Source organism: Primulina tabacum, chromosome 8, assembly GCF_025594145.1.
Source record: "Primulina tabacum isolate GXHZ01 chromosome 8, ASM2559414v2, whole genome shotgun sequence".
In the NCBI taxonomy this organism is placed as follows: Eukaryota; Viridiplantae; Streptophyta; class Magnoliopsida; order Lamiales; family Gesneriaceae; genus Primulina; species Primulina tabacum.
The window spans coordinates 8381009-8400598 of NC_134557.1; the positions used below are offsets into that span (position 1 = coordinate 8381009).

The 19590-nt window shown below is 30.9% G+C and overlaps 1 protein-coding gene across 1 annotated transcript; it reads left to right on the plus strand.

The window, feature by feature from the left end:
• The first annotated feature begins 16231 nt into the window (after positions 1 to 16231).
• On the plus strand, positions 16232 to 17828 carry LOC142554504 (E3 ubiquitin-protein ligase PUB24-like). Its single transcript, XM_075665173.1, has one exon. It carries the CDS (start codon positions 16403 to 16405, stop codon positions 17642 to 17644), a length of 1242 nt encoding a protein of 413 aa, XP_075521288.1. The 5' UTR covers positions 16232 to 16402; the 3' UTR covers positions 17645 to 17828.
• Positions 17829 to 19590: the final 1762 nt, after the last annotated feature.

Here is a 19590-nt window from a genome sequence, read left to right on the forward strand (position 1 = left end):
GATGACATTGCAAATAATTTTGATTAAAAAAGGCAACAAAATTTGGAATCACATTGGATCAAGATACGCCACAATGGGACAGAAAGCTTGATAATCTTGACGTTCTTAATTCTATTTCATTTTAGTCTTCATTATGTCTCCACTTTCACAATAAGATTTTGGATTTCATTATTTTTTTTATATTAATTACGCAATTATAATCAGGTAATTATCTGCATTTTTCATTTTTTTTTTACAGTCATTCTGTTATTAAACTACGATTTCACGAAATTATATACGTAAGACTAGCCGATCTAATCTTTTGACATAAAAAAAATTGATTCGAGTATGAGAAATTAACACATCATTCTCAAACTAACTCGAAAGATATGCATGTGGTGAGTCTGATATGATCTGATCTATATTTAAAGTGAAAATTATAAGATAATGTCATGTATTAAAAATGAAATTGGAACATTTATTTATCATTGGGCTAAGTTTGAGAATGATGAATTATTGTTACCGTAACTTGGGTAGGCCATAGGCAATGGGCATGCCTTGACCAAATCATTTTTAATTACTGGTCTTTGCCTTATAGAATGAATAGTGAGGTGTATAATTAGTTTCTCTGGAAAATTTATATTTTAAAATATGATATTGACAGTGGGGATTGTAGTCCTACTCTAGACACAGTTAAATTATTAATTTATTATATATATATTTTAGTTTCATTTTATCAAATTATGTAAATGATTAGAATCGTACATCATTATGTTATATATATATATATATACATTATAAATTATTCATTGTCTGATTCCAAAAAACTAAGAACAAAAATTCACCTACAGTAAATTTAAAATTTTGGGAGTGGATTTTTAGTTTATTTGATAAATTATATAAAAAATATTTAAATTTCATTTTATGTGGCGAAATAAAAGCCCGAATCGACCTCTCTCTACGCTAATTTCGTTGTTAATTATTATAGTAGTAAAGGTAAAGAAAATTATGTAAGTTAATTTTTTTTAAGAGATTATATCTCAAATTTATTATTTTTAAATAGATTAATTACTCAATTTCAATCTATTTATTTATTTGTTTGTTTGTTTGTAGTGGAGCTGATATCCGAGTTTTGGGAAAAAATTAGTACACTGTGTCTTTGTTCTTTCGGTGGGCCTAAAGTTTGTCGATGGGCTTCGCCTCATCTTGAGTGGAAAAAATATTTATGAACTATTTGAAATTTTTTTGTCGACGTGGTTAATCATGTATTCTAATAGTACATATCGGTCTCAATCGTCTTTTTTCATGAGACTGATCGATTCTTCCATATTTATAATAATAAGTAAAAAAAATTGACTTTTATTGGTAATCTAAATAAAAAATATGTCTCACAAAATTGAGTTGTGAGATTATCTCACAAAAGTTTTTATGTTATTCTAATTGATATTTTAATTTTAGATTTTATATTATTCAAAAATGTTGCGTCATTTTGTTATGCAAGCATATGGTTTAATTATTTTTAGTGTATAGACTTTACTTATTTAAACGAATATATAAATATAAAAACATCAAGTATACTTAAAAAAATTATAATAATGGAAAACTTGATTGGACAAGTTGGTTCACCTCATAAATGATAAATCCAAGGCCATCATATCTATCATGCCACGATCCACACACACACATATATATATATTAGTTAATTTACACACACGTATATATATGCTAGTTAATTTGCACACGCGATGCGTGTGTGCATAATTTTTTTATTATTATCGATGGACTAAAGTGAAATTTGACAAAATATGAATGGACTAAATTGATATTTGAATTGTTGAATTTTTTGCCATTCACGCACAAAAAATCCGAAATCGAAGAAATGTAGAAACTGAGAGTAAATCTGAGAGTGAATCTAGAAATCTAGAAACCAAAAAAAAAAAGTTTTTTTAAAAAGTATTCTTCTTTCGAATTTCTAAAAAATTTCTCCAACGACGAAGTTTTAAAAAATTTCTTCTTTCGAATTTCTTGTGATTTCATGCACAAATTGCACCTTAAATCGAATATCACACCATATATATCATAGGCTTCAAAATCCACATTTTCCGTGACCAATATTCGAAAGAAGAAATTTTTTTTTTTTGCCATTCACACACAAAAAATCAGAAATCGAAGAAATCTAGAAATATAGAAACTGAAAGTAAATCTAGAAATCTAAAAACAAAAAAAAAATATTTTTAAAAAAAAAAAATAAAAAGAAAACACATCTGGGCGCCAGCTGTACAGGCGCTCAACATACCCTGCACCTCCTTGGGTGCAGGGTAACAAGTCTCACATATATATATGTATATACATAAACGCAAAAATTAGTATGATTGATAATCATTATAATAAAACTATATATGTGTGTGTGTGTTAGTATAAATTTAAAAACGTTAGCACAAAGTGACATGTTCCAATTTTAAGATTTGCGAGACCAGAAAAAGAGGACGTATCCATGATCTCGTTGGAATTGGTTGAATTCCCACTTGACAAGTGGAGCCTATATATATCGTGGGCTCTTTTTTACGGGGAGAACTTATGGGCCAACTTCGAGCCCGATGCTTATAATATTCGAGATTTTCATAATTTAAACATATTAATGTATGGTATAATTATGTCAAAAGCATTCATAGTATAATTTTTGTTTTTTTGGTTATTTTATTTAAATTTTAAATTATAAATAATGCAGTGTTGCATATTATATTGAAAACCAATTTTATTCTATTTTTCTTACTATGTGCTCCAAAATTGAATTCTGAAATGACTCCTCTTTTTAGTATCATATGTGAGTTGAATTCTCCAAAGATGCAATGGACATTTAAGTTTAGATTTATATGTTGTTATGAACTATTTACATATGAAAACAACAAGAACAAGGAGACATTAATTTTGAAATCTGTTTTTTTATGATCGACAAGAAAAAATATTAGAGTAGGTCTCTCGTGAGACGACAAAAAAAATATTAGAGTAGGTCTCTTGTGAGACGGTCTCACGAATCTTTATCCGTGAGACGGGTCAACCCTACCGATATTCACAATAAAAAGTAAAACTTTTAGCATAAAAAGTAATACTTTTTCATGGATGACCCAAATAAGAGATCCGTCTCACAAATTACGACCCGTTAGACCGTCTCACACAAATTTTTGTCAAAATATTATTATCATATTTGTACAAAATTTTAATTATTACATATTTGCTAATGTGATAATTTTTTTCTATATTATAAATTTCACAGATACATAATAGTATAAAATGTCCCGTAATGAAAAGGATTAAACTAGTTCTAAAGGAATTACCTATGTTCTTATAGGACACCTTACAAAACTTATTGACATTGTTATGGAATATACATAGTAAAGATTAATAAAATAATTTTTCTGGTTTGTACATAATTTACTTATAATCACATATTTCATTTTATTTAAGAATAATAGGCTGTTGTGCACATTATGGAGATATTTTGTGGATAAAATCACAAATTATTTGTATAAAGATATTGATGAAGCAATTTTTGTTATCCTTCAAATACGTTGAACACGTACAATGTCATAAATTGTTTGTTAATGAGGTTTTAGACGAAATTATTGAATTTTGAAAAAAACATTTCTCGTTAATTTTATTGAATTTTATTTAAAAAAATTTATTTATCACATGTTAAAAAATAATTGTAGCGCTCTTACCCGAGTCACTACTAAACTGACTAATACCCATACAAAATTAAAACTTAATAACAACAATTAAACAGCGAAAACCAAATAACTTAACCATATTACAACCCAAACGAAAACAGAACAATAACAGCAGTTTTAAACATTAATACAACCATAACGAAAACATAATTTTGAACAAGAGAACGATAAACCATATAAAACCCCCTACTGGATCATTACTAAAAACTCAACTGCTCTAGCCACTTCTTTGGTCGTCCGAACCGTCCAATCTAAGACATGTCCTGTGGAATAGGGTGCCGAAGATGAAAAACAAAGACGTGAGCGACAATCACCCAATACGAGAATGTACGAGTATACAAAATGATATGATGCATGCGAAATGCAATATGCTCGGATATCAAAGATCAATCAAGAATCTCATGCTCAGTCTAGAGGCGCCTGAGTGTGTAGTCTTTGATACGCCCTAAGTATGTTTTGGCTCTTACACTTATCTTCAAGACGTGGACCTACAATGTCCAGAGCGTGGGAGTCCCGTCGAAAACTGTAGCTCTCGATTCCCCCATCGTCCACAATACAGAATATGGCTGAGCGGTCTCAACAAAAGAAGTATATCTCAAAAGATATCAGGCTCAACATTATATGTCTTGCAAAATATGTCAAAACATAAAAATGTATCATACAACACATAAGTATGCAGCATAGTGTGTATATCATATTACAAACAAGGTATTCAATTCTTCTCCCTCAGAGACATCGTCTTCAATAGTTGGAGCGAGCTTTGCCGAACTCATCCGTTCGATAAACATGAAAATAATCCGGCTCAAATTGATCCCAAAAAGCCAAGAAAAGAAAACGCTGTTACTGATCAGCTTAATTCACCAAACAGTAACCAGATTTCGGAAACAAGCAAACTTTTCAGTAGCAATCATGCATACTTCAGCAGACATGGCATATTTAGTATAGAGCAAAAGTCCACAGGTTCCCATGGAAACAACGTCTCTCACTCTTGCACTCCCCCCTTCTGCAAGTTCACATCGGTCACTAGGATTATGCCAACACCAACAGAATCTCCCATCGAATTCGATCTAGGAGTTTGGAACAAGAATTCTTGAAACGTCGGGTTCAAGATTCGAGTATCGGATACGAGATTCTTGATTTTCAGAACAGAAATCCCTTCCCTGCACCACATTTACCGGACTTTATGGCGTGACAGATTCAAGTTAGAGATTAAAAATAACTGACTTTATGCTACTCACACACGTCGAATCCATCTCATACAAAAAGATTAAAATTATCAAAAAAAAAAAAAAATTGCAAATACCAAATGCATAAATCATAATATAAATTTTTTAAAATTATTTGTAAACCTTTTGTTACATTCTCTAAATGATTTTCTTCAAGTAGCAAATATTTACATTAGAAAATTGTAATTTTATTCTTATAACATGTCATGTTTTGTATTTTAGTCATGTAACTTGTCGATGTTTATTTTTAATCTAGTTACTTGTATTTTTTTTTTAGCCAAAAGTCTCTGAGACCTTCAAATATTGTTTATCTGACATTAATTGATTGTATAACTTTGCATCTTTTTGTAATTGATTGTATAACTTTGCAGCTTGGTTTTGTTATCACTAAAAATAAGAAAATTGTTAGAACATATTTTTTTTATTACCCTTAAGTTTGGTGATTGACAAAATAAACATCAAGTTGTTTCAGGATCCAGCCACTCAATTTATTATATAAAAGGTTTTTCAAACCGCTGGAATATTTCAAGCCTTTCGGGAGTTCAAGCCAATTTGTCTATAAATCCAACCGCTGTACTTTATTAAACTCCGGCTGCTAAACATCCTCTCACATTTGACCCGTCCAAACTATTAAATGCAGTTCACGAGTTCAAAACGTTGTTTTCCAACCACATTGCGAAAATGTCAATATTAAGGATTCCAAAAAGGATGGTTCATTTCAAGTCGTTCAGTTGAAAACTCGATATAGAAAGATTACATAGTATCTAACCAACTCCTGAAATGACAGGAATCAACTTTATTCGGATATGGTGTATTAGCTTTATCAAAAGCTTGTACTTAAATTCAAGAGAGCATCTAATGATAAATACGGAGTATGCCTATATTGTTGGGAAACAGTACAGATGATCGTTGAAAATAAATTCGATCATTGAGGACTCTACTATGAATATGCAGCGCATTTAGAAAAAAGAATACTATCTAAACTATTTCAAATCGCTATAACTTTCAATAAATCCTAGTCTTGCATATTTCCAAGATTTTTTATCACACTTAAAGAGTACTTATTTCTGACGGTTCAAACAAAAGTATGGGTTGATTTTAAAATTTATCGGGTGTCTATGTATATGAGTATATATAGCTCAAATTAATATTTTTATGTTCTAAATTTTTTAATATTAAGTAAAAAATTTGATATAAAATAATAAAAAAACTGACTTTTAATAAATTTTGTATTTTATCCAAAAATGTAACAAAATATTGGAAAATCAAAATTTTATACATCGCTACTTTTTTATGTGTTTGTAAAATTAATTGACAAATATTTTTTTATATTGTTGTGTTAAAGCGTGTATAAGTGGGAATAGTATTAAGATGAGTGATCTCCTGATAAGTTTTTTATGCATCAAGTTGTTGATGTTATGCCACATCATCTGGTTGGCTAAGTGTGCCATAAAAGAGTTGCGCTAGATTTTAACGAGTAATGAATTCTCTGGTAGGGGCAAAGTTCTTTAAGGGATGTTAGACAACATATAAACACACACTTCCAAAACACATGGACTTAACAGCTCTACCCATTAGCATCCAAATATGAGCACTTTGTGATTCTACGAGTATAATGAAATAAAATTGCATCTTGTCTAATAGCTATAACTTTTGACGTAATGGTAAACGTTTGATTTTAACATATACTCCTAATAAAGCTTGTGTTAAAATATGAAATATTAAATTTTAAGAATAATATTTAGTATATTAATTTATAGCTGATATAAAAAAATTCTAACATAAAAATTCTAGTTGGTGACATACAAGAATAGTTCATTTGTGTTTTTAAGTTCAAATTAAAATCTTGTGATATAAGAAAATAAATAAATATCGATAAATTTGTGAAGTAAGAAATTTTATGAGTAAGGTGGAGTGTTATGAACATTTTTTGCACTCTCTCTATTTTTATGTTTACTTTGAAAGAAACACTCACTATTTTTATTGAAAATATATCCATTGTAAAGATTATATATTACTATTTACCTTTTAAAGTTATAATATAATTCACCACAGAATTGATATCTCAAAATCTTGATTGATGACAACATTATTGTTAGAATAGATGTCATGTAAGCTAATTGTTGATTAGAGAATTTATTGACTCAGTTGTAATGAACAATCTATATTTTAATATAATTCATTATTTCATGGTTTGTTATTTCTTTATCTGTATACTCATGTGATCAACATTGACAAAATTTCTTGATAATACTTTAATACAAATTAATCGTATTTGATGTTGAAACTCATTTGTAAACATTGTATAATTTAAATTAGTTCCTAGTCGATTTAGCCACCTGAAACATTAATAAAGGTCGCTTGAGCTCGATACTAGCATATGTGATGTTGTGTACCGCGTTTCTTTGTAAGGGCATAGATATGTCCAAACATGCAGATTAGTAGTCATATAATGATTATACCGAACTGCTCTCCCTAGGACTTTCTAAGTCGTTATCATTCATCGAGATGATAAGCCTATGGTTGTGATTGTACACCATTAGTCCTTATGACCCAGGACAACACTGAGGCTCTATATGCTAGGGCTGTGCTTTGACTCGTTTATCGACTCCAGGAGGATCATCAGGTAGCGAGCTTGGGTACAGTTGCGACACATATAGGAGACAGTGCATTATAGTTAGGAATTCACGGCTCACCTACGGGTGTTGATATCCTCTGTGATCTGATGAAATAACAGTGAATGAAATCTTTGGCCAGAGTAGGAGATGTACATTAGGGAAGGAGTTCTTTAATTGTACATGCGATGCCACTATTTATTATAAAAAATGTGTCACACAGTTATCGAATTTTTATGCAACCCTCGATAAACCAATGGTTGCAGATTCAATCGGGATATATGAGATGAAGGGACCTTACTGTACATTAATCATGACCGACTGGTTCTTGCAGGCACTATCAGTGATACCTAGGGAATATTGGGGCGATGCTACTAGACGCTTTTACCATGATTCGATGGGTTTGATTAGAAATATGATTTCTGACATTCTCATGATCAATTGTTAATACATAGAATGAGGCAAATTAGGGTAAGTCCGAATAAATGATTATTTCTTGAATCACAAAGAGTTGTGAACCGTCGGCTAGCTGTATCCCTGAACCATTGAGGATAACACAAGTACTGGATTATTTTGTCCCTGTTGAGATAATAAATTCAAGAAGTTGAATTTATATAAAACATTGATAAATAAATTCAAGCAGTTGAATTTATGATTATTAAATTTTGGAGGTCATAAATTCAAGGAGTTGAATTTATGACTATTAAATTTTGGATGTGATAAATTCAAGGAGCTGAATTTATAATTTAAATATTAAATTCAAATGTTGAATTTATAAAAGATTTAAATTAAATGTAATGAGTATATGTATAATAGGCTTGTAGGAATACAAGACCAATATACATATTATTAAGGTTCTTAATTGAACTTTAAAAGACTAATTAATAAATTAAACTAGTTGGACTAGAATAATTAATTGATTAATCTCATTAAGTATTTAATTAATTAATGGGCCATAAACTTATATATATGTGTATTAGGCTTAGGGTTAAATACAATAATTCATTCTCAATTTTCGAAACCTAGCCTCTAAGCTAAGGGATTTTTCGAAAAAACCACCTCTTCCCATTCTCCTTGTTTTCTGCAACTTCATATCAATCTCTACGTAAAATCCTTCTATGCTTTCTAATGCAAGTTGGAAGATGAACAAGTAATTCAGTCATTGACCTGATTTGAAGATTGAATAAATGAGATTTGAAGAACGTACGTAGGATTTACAACAAGAGCTACGGTTCACTTGTACCGGCATAGTTGGAGCCAAGTGAAAATTTACTAAGGTAAAAATTTAAACATCCTATGTATGTTTATTCAATCCAAACCATACGAGTGTCCAAATATTTTGATTGTCAAAATAAAATAAAAATTTTACAAATTTCCACTACATTTGGGAACAAGAGAAAATGAGATCCAACAATTACATCTCCCTCCCTGTTCGACTGTTTTTACATATATATTTTTGCAAACTAAATTCCAGAAGGCGTAAATGGGGGGAGAGTCACAAATAACGATTTCTCCTGCTTAAAAGAGAAACACGACAAAGAAAAGGCGCACCTACCATAAAACGTTTTTAATAGGTTACGTATTAACGGTCTACTGACTCACCATTGGTCTGCCCTGCATGGTTGGACCACACGGCCCTTTAGTCCAACTTTATATTAGCTAGTCTACTTTGGAAGCATCTTCTGTTTGCCTCATGCTATCAGCTGCTATATATGGTCTAACTTTTGTAATTATTTTGCGGAATATGGACAATTTTGTAATTTTTCGCGGAGTCAAATAATAATTTAACAATTGATTTTCATATTTATCAAAACTTGATATGACCATGCGACACACTAACGCAGGGTCTTTTATCAAATTATAGCACTTTTAATTTTCTATTAACAATCTACCGTACTTTTCAAAAATTTAATAAAATATTGTAAAAAAAAATTAAAAAAAAAATAAAACTTTTACGCCCCCGCCCTTCCAAATGGGGGAGCAAATTATTTCACCTCCCCCGCCTCCCCTACAGGCGGGGGAGAGAGAAATTAATTTAAATTCTCCCCCGCCTTATCGATAAGGCGGGGGAGAGTTATTTTTTTTAAAATATTTCCCGCCTCTGCAGGAGGCGGGGCAGAAAAATTAATTTAAATTTGCAATAGGCGGGGGAATATATTTTTAAATTATAAATTTTAAAATGCTTGCCCCCGCCTATTGCATCGGCGGGCAAATTTAAATATTTTTAAAGTAGAATTCTTTTGTTTTTTATGACGTGTTCGTTTATGTTTTAGATATAATAATTTTGTTTTTTTGTGTAATTATTGGTGGGTAATGGAAAACGACGAAATTAATATATTTTATTTTATCTAAAAAGATGATTTAACGTTACTATACAAAAAGATGGATTTGAGCTCACGTGAAGAGATCATTATTATTGTCCATCTATATCAATTGATATTTTTACACACTTATTGATGTATATTTGATTGATAAGTTTGGCTGTATCTTATCATATCTTTCAATGTCGGCATGAATTTGTGACGAATAATTAATGTTTTTGTATTTATTTGAATCACGAGTTGTCTTTAAATTTTTTTTTAAAATATAGACAATAAAGAATTCATGTATTGTTTCTCTATATATGTCTGAAGTTAAATAAAGTTATTTTTCTTGTCTATATAAAATACTACCATCTATTGGTCCAGCGTTAAATTCCATCTGTATTTTATATATAAAAAATTACCAGTTAGAAATAAATACATATTTATATATAATTTCATTGTGATTTAATTGATATAAATTTAATTATTATAGTCCATCTTAAGACACTATTTTTTAAAATATTCTTGTTTGTTAAAGATTTTATAATATAGCATTGCATTATTTTATAATCTTCAACTACCTTTTCCACTATTACAACTCAGTGAATTATTTTTGATCAAAAAAACATTTGACCCATTTTATTCCCTAAAATTTCTCGAAAAATAATTGAAATAAATATATTATATTACGTGATCTTTAATTTAACACTAAAAAATAATAAACATATAAAAGTTTATCTCGATGATTAAATTCATGTCTAATAAATTTTTTAGATTTTATTTTATTATTTATCTCTAATATTTTAATTAAATGATACTACTAAATCATAATTTTTTCTCATACATTTTACAAATTATTAATATTACAAAATATTAGATCTAATCTTAAAAAAAAACGCTACTACATACAAAGTAATAAATTTAATACGAAATATTACAAAATATTAGATCTAAATTTTAAATTCTTAAAGAATAGTTTGAATAGAATTGTGAAAATGATTATTTATATTAACAACGGTATTCATAAAAACAATGTAAAAAGCTAATTAACATATTTAGCAATTAACATAATTAATATGTTAGATTGATTATATAAGGCCCGAGAATTTTATCCTATTAATCTGAAATGATTTGGGGATAATTGATATGATTATAGACGGAAAGGATCGGACCGGGAAAGACGAGATAATGCATGAAAATGTACGAGGAACAGTAGCCCTCGCGCATATGCGCGGCACAGATGCGCGCATATGCGCGACGTGGGCAGAGGACCTCGCGCATATGCGCGAAGTGAGTCGCGCATATTCGCGCATATGCGCGAGCCTATAAAAGCGAAGTCCAGAGGACCTCGCGCATATGCGCGGGATGAGTCGCGCATATGCGCGAGCTGCCGAGAAGCTTATCCACGAGACCAGTAGGTCTCGCGCATATGCGCCGATATTAGTCGCGCATATGCGCGAGACGTGCAGAATGCACATTGAGCCACTCGTCCTCTTGCATGTACGTGGATGTATATATATATATATACACGAATACTACATTCTTCAGAAGCAAAGAAACGAAAAGAAAATTGAGAAAAGGTTTCTGAAAAAGGGTTGAAAATCCTTACGCCTTTATATTTCAATCCGTCCGTCAGATTTTGAATCCGACTTTGGTACTGTGTTCCTATCGACGCAGACTACAACTGGACGTAAATTTTGCTACGTTTTGATATGTTTTGAAATTATGGTGTTGTCAAAATCTGATATGATTCATCTATGATGTTCTTGTCATGTTCGATATCGTATAATCGAAACCGGACTGGAGAACAGATACCATATGAAATTGTTATGATTTTCGGAGTAGTTGTGGAGTTGATTTGATATCAGAATTGAATTGTTATCAATTATGAGGTGTTGGAATTGATATCTGACTAATATGGTAGTGCTGGATATATTGAAATTATGACATCACATTGTTGAAACAGAATTTGATTGAATTCTGATTATATCCAGTATTGATTGAGTGGTGTATTAATGTCGTACCCTCAATATTGTGATTGTCAGATTGCGTATTGACAGGCTTTGAGTTCGAGACTTCGACAGAGTCATAGTATCAGAAAGAAAGGTATAAATTAATGTTGAGTTGGGATTGCACAACTCGAGTGAGGTTTGACTCGAGTCTCCCTAAATCACATACTTAGTTTGTTACATTGATATTTGTAATTGATGAGATTGATGTTTGGAGTCTATTGATTTATAGCCACTGCATGTATTGACTATTGATTCGTTTAGTCATGGGTTGAGTCGCCTAGTCACTGGCTGATTCGTCTGGTTATTGGCTGATTCGTTTAGTTATCGACTGATTCGTCTAAACTTTGGCTGATTCGCTTAATTACTGGCTGATTCGTCTAGTTATTGGCTGATTCGTCTAGTTATTGGCTGATTCGCTTAATTCTTGACTGATTTGTCAATTCTGCGGCTGTTTCGCCCAGACACTGGATATATGAATTATATCGATGCCGTTTAGGGTTGATTCATTCCTATCGACTGAGATTCGATATAATTATCAATATCCAGACATTGGGATCCCTAGGTTAGAGTTGAGTCGAGTCTGAGACGACGCGTTGTTGGAGTCGAGTCTGTAATGACTAGTTGATTTACAGTTTTATATCATTCATGTTTGTTGATTGGCTGCATGTGAATGATATTTGTTATATGCTTTTATATATGTTTTTATATGATTGCATGTTTACATTGTTTATACTGGGATTTATTCTCACCGGAGTTATCCGGCTGTTGTCTTGTTTTGTATGTGTGCATGACAACAGGTGGGACAGGTTCAGGGTTGAGAAGATGAAGAGAGATCGTGATTAGAGTGGAGGCTCCGGACTTGGATTAGAGATAGGGTTAGACACATGATATTAGCTGTTAAACCTTAGTTGAATAAATGTATGTGGTACAGGACTTGTACTTTTATACTGAGATGTATATACGTTTTATTTCACTACGTTCCGTATTTAAAAAAAAAAATTAGACCCTGTTTTTATAATTGATTAATTAGTCCCAATGATGATTAAGAACATGATTAGCGTCCGGGTCCCCGCAGATTAGTTATTTAATCTAAAACCAAATTTAATTATGATGATAATAGGAAATAATCCCTCTTATTTGACTTAATTTAACATGTTTTGTGTCATTATGAAAATGATTCAAAGGATATAATTGGAATTTAATTTAATTAAGTGCTAGTTTTAAAAACTAACTTAAAGTTAAATTTGATCATAAACATACATGTGTAGAAGGTCATTTTAAAATCCTTCTAAACAAATATATCATTTTTACGTAAACATAATAAATAAAAACACTTCAATAATATTTATGATAACAAATTAACAAATAAATATATCATAACAAAAATTAAGATAATAATTTTAACGAATTAAGATTAAAAATTTCTAAACATAAATTAAAATTAATATAATACAACCATCAAATAAATTAATTGAATACAAATAATTTTATCAACACTTAGAAATATTATTTACCTTTTAATAAGATAGACACGATAATACCAATATCTACACTTCCTGAAACAAATCAAGAGACAGAAGGTATAAAATTATTAGAATTCAAAATTTTATTAAAAAAATTTGAGACGAAAAATAAATCAAATCCATACCGACAAATTTTTGAACAACCTTCGAATACAAAATGCAAGTGAACTTCTGTGAACACAATAAAAGTAAAAAATCTTTGAATACAAAATGCAAGTCTCGTGTATATATATAGAAGAATTCTATTTTAAAAATATTTAAATTTTCCCGCCACTGCAATAGGCGGGCAAACGAAATTTTTTAAAAAGACTCTCCCCTGCCTGTCGTTCAGACGGGAGAGAATTTAACTTAATTTCTCCCTCCCCCGTCTCCCCTACAGGCGGGGGAGGTGAATTAATTTGCTCCCCCCACATTTGGAAGGGCGGGGAGTAAAAGATTTATTTATTTTTTTTATTTTTTTTACAATATTTTAATAAATTTTAGAAAAATACGGTAGATTGTTAATAGATAATAAAAGTACTATAATTTGATAAAAGACCCCACTAACAAATGCGTCAAACAAAAGAGTTCCAAATTCTTTATTTATATGTCTTCGTCCATTTAATAATAATAGATAATAGAAATAATTTAAAGCACGAACGATATAATATGGAACTCAATACGACACAGGTTAGATATATTGATTATGTTTTGTTGATGTGAATTATATTTAAATATGAGTATGATACACACATATGTAATATCAGTTTTGATATCATATCGATTTACCGTACTTAATTTTGTGTCCATCATTAATGTAAGGCAAAAACTTATGTGAGACGGTCTCACGAATCGTATTTTGTGAAACAAATCTCTGATTTGTGTCATTCATGAAAAATTATTGCTTTTTATTCAAAGAGTATTACTTTTTATTGTGAATATCGATAAGGTTGACTCGTCTCACAGATAAAGATTCGTGAGACCGTCTCATAAGAGATCTACTCATGATATAATACTAATCTATTGAATATAATGAAATATATCCAAATTATACATGCAATAGATAAATTTCAACGGTCATTATCTAAGTAACACACAGATATATATATACATGGGTTTTGTCCATTCTATGATATGACTGCTATTTTGCTTTTTGAAGCCGTCAAAAGCACGACTTTCCCATTGTTTGCATTTTTTTCCTGTTTATTTTATTTTTCTTACGTGCAGTCGTAAACAATTAACACACATATGTGTGTGTATGTACATTATATGCGACTTTGCTACCTGCAGCCTTCACTAATTATCGAGTTGACAATTGTTTAAAATTTAATTCGATATCTAGTTGTGTTATGTGAAGAATATCATGGTTCTAATGAATAAACACGATTTAATAATAATTATAAAAATATAATTTTCTATATATGGTGAATACCGCCATTTGGATGGAAGGATTTTGAGACAGAAAGCCTATTGTCCGGATTAATTAATGCGTAAGTCTTTTGTGAGACGGTCTCACGAATCTTTATATGTGAGACGGGTCAACCCTATCGATATTCACAATAAAAAGTAATACTCTTAGCATAAAAAGTATTAATTTTTCATGGATGACTCAAATAAGATATATGTCTCACAAAATACGATCCGTGAGACCGTCGTACACAAATTTTTATCATAATTAATTAGGTAGTAACACATGAACTATCCAATTATAGAAACTCGTGGGTGGGTGTTGTGCAATGGAGTATTGCCAAATAAAAGTGTGAACATAAAATCCGACTGAATCAACCCCCACTCACTTCATCTTGCCTCTTTTTCTACTTTTTATTTTTTTGAAAAAACAAGAAATATTTTTCAGAAAATTGCTATTCAATAAAAAAAAAATTTGTTATTTCAAAATGGAAAAAAAATCTAGTAGGCCCGATCATTAAAGTTGCCAATTTAATTGATATTTTTTATAAAAAAAACCATAAAATTTTCTATTAAAAACTAAAAATATATAATATGATATCTAAAAATTTTTAAGCTACCTCTTAGCCATGTATCCCACTAATTACAATTTTAATTTACAACATTTTTTTGATAATAGAAAAAATGCAATCAAAATTCAGAAATATGTGCGCATGCATTTGTCTGCTGTCGCGTTGACCACCGAAATTAATAATTGTGGCAAATTTAAAAAAGTTACATATGACCAAATAATTCATCAATTTTGAAAACAAGTTACTAGAATTTTCTTTGGTCAGAAAATTCAATTTAATTCTATTTTTTTATTTTTTTTTATTTTTGCTTAGTCTTCTCCTTCGTCGTTTTCTTGTTCCATTCAAAAATTTCTTGCACATTTAGCCGCTTTCTCTTACCACTTGTGGAGAATTATTGGGGTGGCAAGTAATGGGATATGTAGATCTAGTTTTATTTATCAATTGAAAAAAAATAATTAAATTTTATATAAAATATTTTTAAAATTTTTTAAAAAGTTGTATTTAAATAAAAGCAAGTAGACAGAGTTTGTTTATACGTGAACCTTATCAAAAAAAATAATTTAAATATTATTTAGAATGAGTTTGGATATTTAAATATGTCTATTTTTATTAAATGAAAAGAAGAAGTGATTTTGACGTTTAAATAAATGTTAAAAAATATTTTTGTTTTAAATAAAAGTCAAAAAACCATAAATATCAGCTTCTAGATAATATTTTTAAGTGTTTTTTAAAAAGATTTTTGTAACAAAACACTGCATTTTTTTAAAAAAAAAAAGGTTAATCCACGAACTTCTTAAACCAAACGGCTCTTAATACCTTTAAAATTATATAAGTTTTACTAAATTGTGATCCTATAAATTCTTGCGTCTGGACGACGAATGCGAAGACAGATAAACCATGTTTATTTAATTTTGCGATTTCTCATCCTCGAAAGCTTGGGAATTCCATTCACAAAACTGTGGAGTTTGCGCAAACTTTCTGTAAATACTTTATTTTCTTTGATTTCTTTGCTATTGAATAATCGAATTTGTAAATACTTTTCCAATTTGTTGGCACACATGGATGAAATTGAGATACCTCAGTATTTCATCTGCCCAATATCCCTCCAAATGATGAAAGATCCGGTCACCACCGTCGCGGGCATCACCTACGACCGCGAAAGCATCGAGCAGTGGCTGCTCACAGCCACCGCAGAAGACAGACACTCCGCGGTGTGTCCTGTCACGAAACAGCCCTTGCCCACGGACTCCGACTTGACTCCCAACCACATTCTCAGGCGATTAATCCAGGCTTGGTGCATTGCCAATGCTAAAAGCGGAATCGATCAAATCCCAACACCGAAATCTCCTGTCCAGAAATCTGTAGTATTCAAACTCATTCGGGATGTGAGAAGTGGTGACAGATTATTACATGAAAAAGCTCTCAAGAAGTTGGATGAATTAGCTGCTGAGGATGAAAAGAACCGGAAATGCATGGCGGAAGCAGGGGTGCCAAAAGCTATTGTTTCTTTAATCTTGAAAAGATTTAGAGAAGGTAAAATGTCAGGAATTGAAGAGGCTCTGAGAATTCTACATCTTACATGGATTCCCAGTACTGCAGAAAACCAGAAGATTGTTGAAGATTACATGGACTTGATTCAATTGATTTTGTGGGTGCTGAACAGCGAATCAGAAAATGGAACCTCCTCCAAGAATCATGCTCTCTCATTCTTAAAAAGCATCACAGAAGTTGCCAGTTCCAGTGTTATGGAGAGATTAAACCTCGATTTTTTCAAACAAATGGTGAACATTTTGCGAAAGAGAACATCCCCGCAGGCCATGAAATCTGTTCTTCATGTGTTAATCGAGACGTCTCCTTCCGGAAGAAACAGGATGAAAATAGTCGAAGCCGGAGCAGTATTCGAAATAACCCAGCTCGAATTGAGCAACCCGGATAAGAAAACAACTGAGCTAATCCTTACCCTATTAGCAAATTTATGTTCTTGCGCCGATGGGCGGCAGCAACTTCTGGAACACGCTGGCGGGATAGCGATGGTAGCGAAACGGCTGCTGAGGGTTTCTCCGGCGACCGACGACAGCGCCCTTTGCATAATCGAATCGCTTGCTAGATTCTCAGCCACGAGAGAGGTGGTTTTGGAGATGTTAAGGGTGAGTGTTGTATCGAAATTATGCATGGTGCTTCAGGCAGATTGTGCAGGTTATTTGAAGATTAAAGCGAGGGAGATTTTGAGACTGCATTCAAATGCATGGAGCAATTCACCTTGTATACAGGTTTATCTTCTGACAATGCATCCTCGATAGGACATGGAAAACAAAGCGTACGTCCATTAACGTTTGATATGGTTTTTCCAAATTTTTCCCGCTTTTTGATTGGATTATAAATGAATATTTAATTTATAATTGTTCATATATATTTTATTCGAAAATTGTTTTTCACTTCATAATCATGTGTACGTGTTGGGTTTTCTTTTTTCCATCGTTCGTTTGGAATCCTAATACTTGAGGCAGAGCTTGAGAGGTCTAGTTGACATATACCTCTTAATTTGGGCTGTAATTAACTTATAATTTCATCTATATGAAATTAATTTTTATTTTAAAAAAATTATTTTATTGGGTCAATTAATGCACAATTTCTCATCTTGTTTATGTTGGACGCAATAATTTCTGATGCTAAACAATCGAAACGTTGTGTTTAAGCTGTTGTGTGGTTTAAAAGATTTGACAACTAGTATCGTTACAACCAGCTATATATAAATTTTGGTAAATTGACAAATGCTGAGCGTGAAAATTGGTATAAGAGACAATGTTACATTTTTTTTAATTTTCATTGATTGCAGGAAAGAGAGAGATTGTTGGGTGCAATAATTGTTCAAACTGTGTAAAACAATCGAAATATGGTGCTTGAGCTGTTGTACAATTTAAAATATTTGAATTATATTGTTACCACCAGCAATAACTTTTGATCAAGTGTCAATTGCTAAATCCTATATTTTCTCAAAAAAAAAATAATTTCTATGAAAATTGCTTGTCGACAAGTTTTATCTCTACTCGACAAACCAATTACTACTGATAGATGGTCGAAAATCAAATCCTGTTGTTGATATATTAATACTAGTGATAAAGTAAATTATGTACTCAAGTGTGTATAAAAAATAGATAAATAGCAAAACTTTAAAATAAATTTTAATTACAATATCTCGACCAGAGAAAAAAGATGTGATTATTAATTAAAAAGAAAATATAAATAGACACGTTCAATTTAAATTTTAACACAAACTAATAAGATATGTACCCTTAAAGGTGTAAAAATAATTGTTAACTTGGAAGAGGTTTACATTTGAAGTTCAAAATTTAACTATTATGAAGTGGAAATAAATGCATGGATTATATTTAGTTTCTTAAATTAGGTTAAAGATTGAACCCATTGAACTTCTAGAAAGGGATTAAGAAATCATAAAAATTTATGATATCATCTCATGAATCAATTTTGTGAAACATATTTCTTGTTGGGTCACCCATAAAAAATATTACTTTTTATGTCAAAAATATTACTTAATTTTATAAATATGGACAGTTTTGACTCGTCTCACAAATCTTTATTATAACGAAATAATGACTAAGTTAATCACTTTAACTATGTAGAGCGATCAAACCGTGACACTTGAGTTGAATTGTGCGGTTTAAAAAGATTTGATTTGCACCATTAGCACCAACTATAGCTTTTGGTAAAGCGCTCGGTCCTACAATTGATATCAGAGCCAAGGTCACAGGTTCGATTCTCATTGATTGGAAGGAGTGCAATTATTTGATATAGATTGTTGGGTGCAATAACTGTCTCTGCTTAGTAAAGCGATCAAATCTTGGTGTTTAAGCTGCTGTGTGGTTTAAAAAGATTTGAGTTGCAGCACTACCATCAGCTATAATTTTTGGTAAAACCGCAAACGCATGGTCCTACAAACTATACAAAAGAATTTTTAAATTTAAAGGTACGACATGCTTATTTCAAACAATTCATAATGAAATCCAAAAAAAATTAGATTTAATTTATTTCTTCAAAAATGTATAGGATATAATATCTTGGAGTCGCATACGAATTTTGTAAACGTGATTTGAAATATAAGGTAAAATCCACCATATTATGAAATTAATGAAGGTGCAACACTCGTACTTATTTTTTAACAAAAAAAGAAATTATATGATTTCGAAATAACAACACTTAAAATAAAACAAAACTGTTTAAAAGAAGT

Bases quoted from the DNA above. Each gene is read 5' to 3' on its own strand.
- LOC142554504 (XM_075665173.1), top strand. From the start codon at position 16,403: ATGGATGAAATTGAGATACCTCAGTATTTCATCTGCCCAATATCCCTC.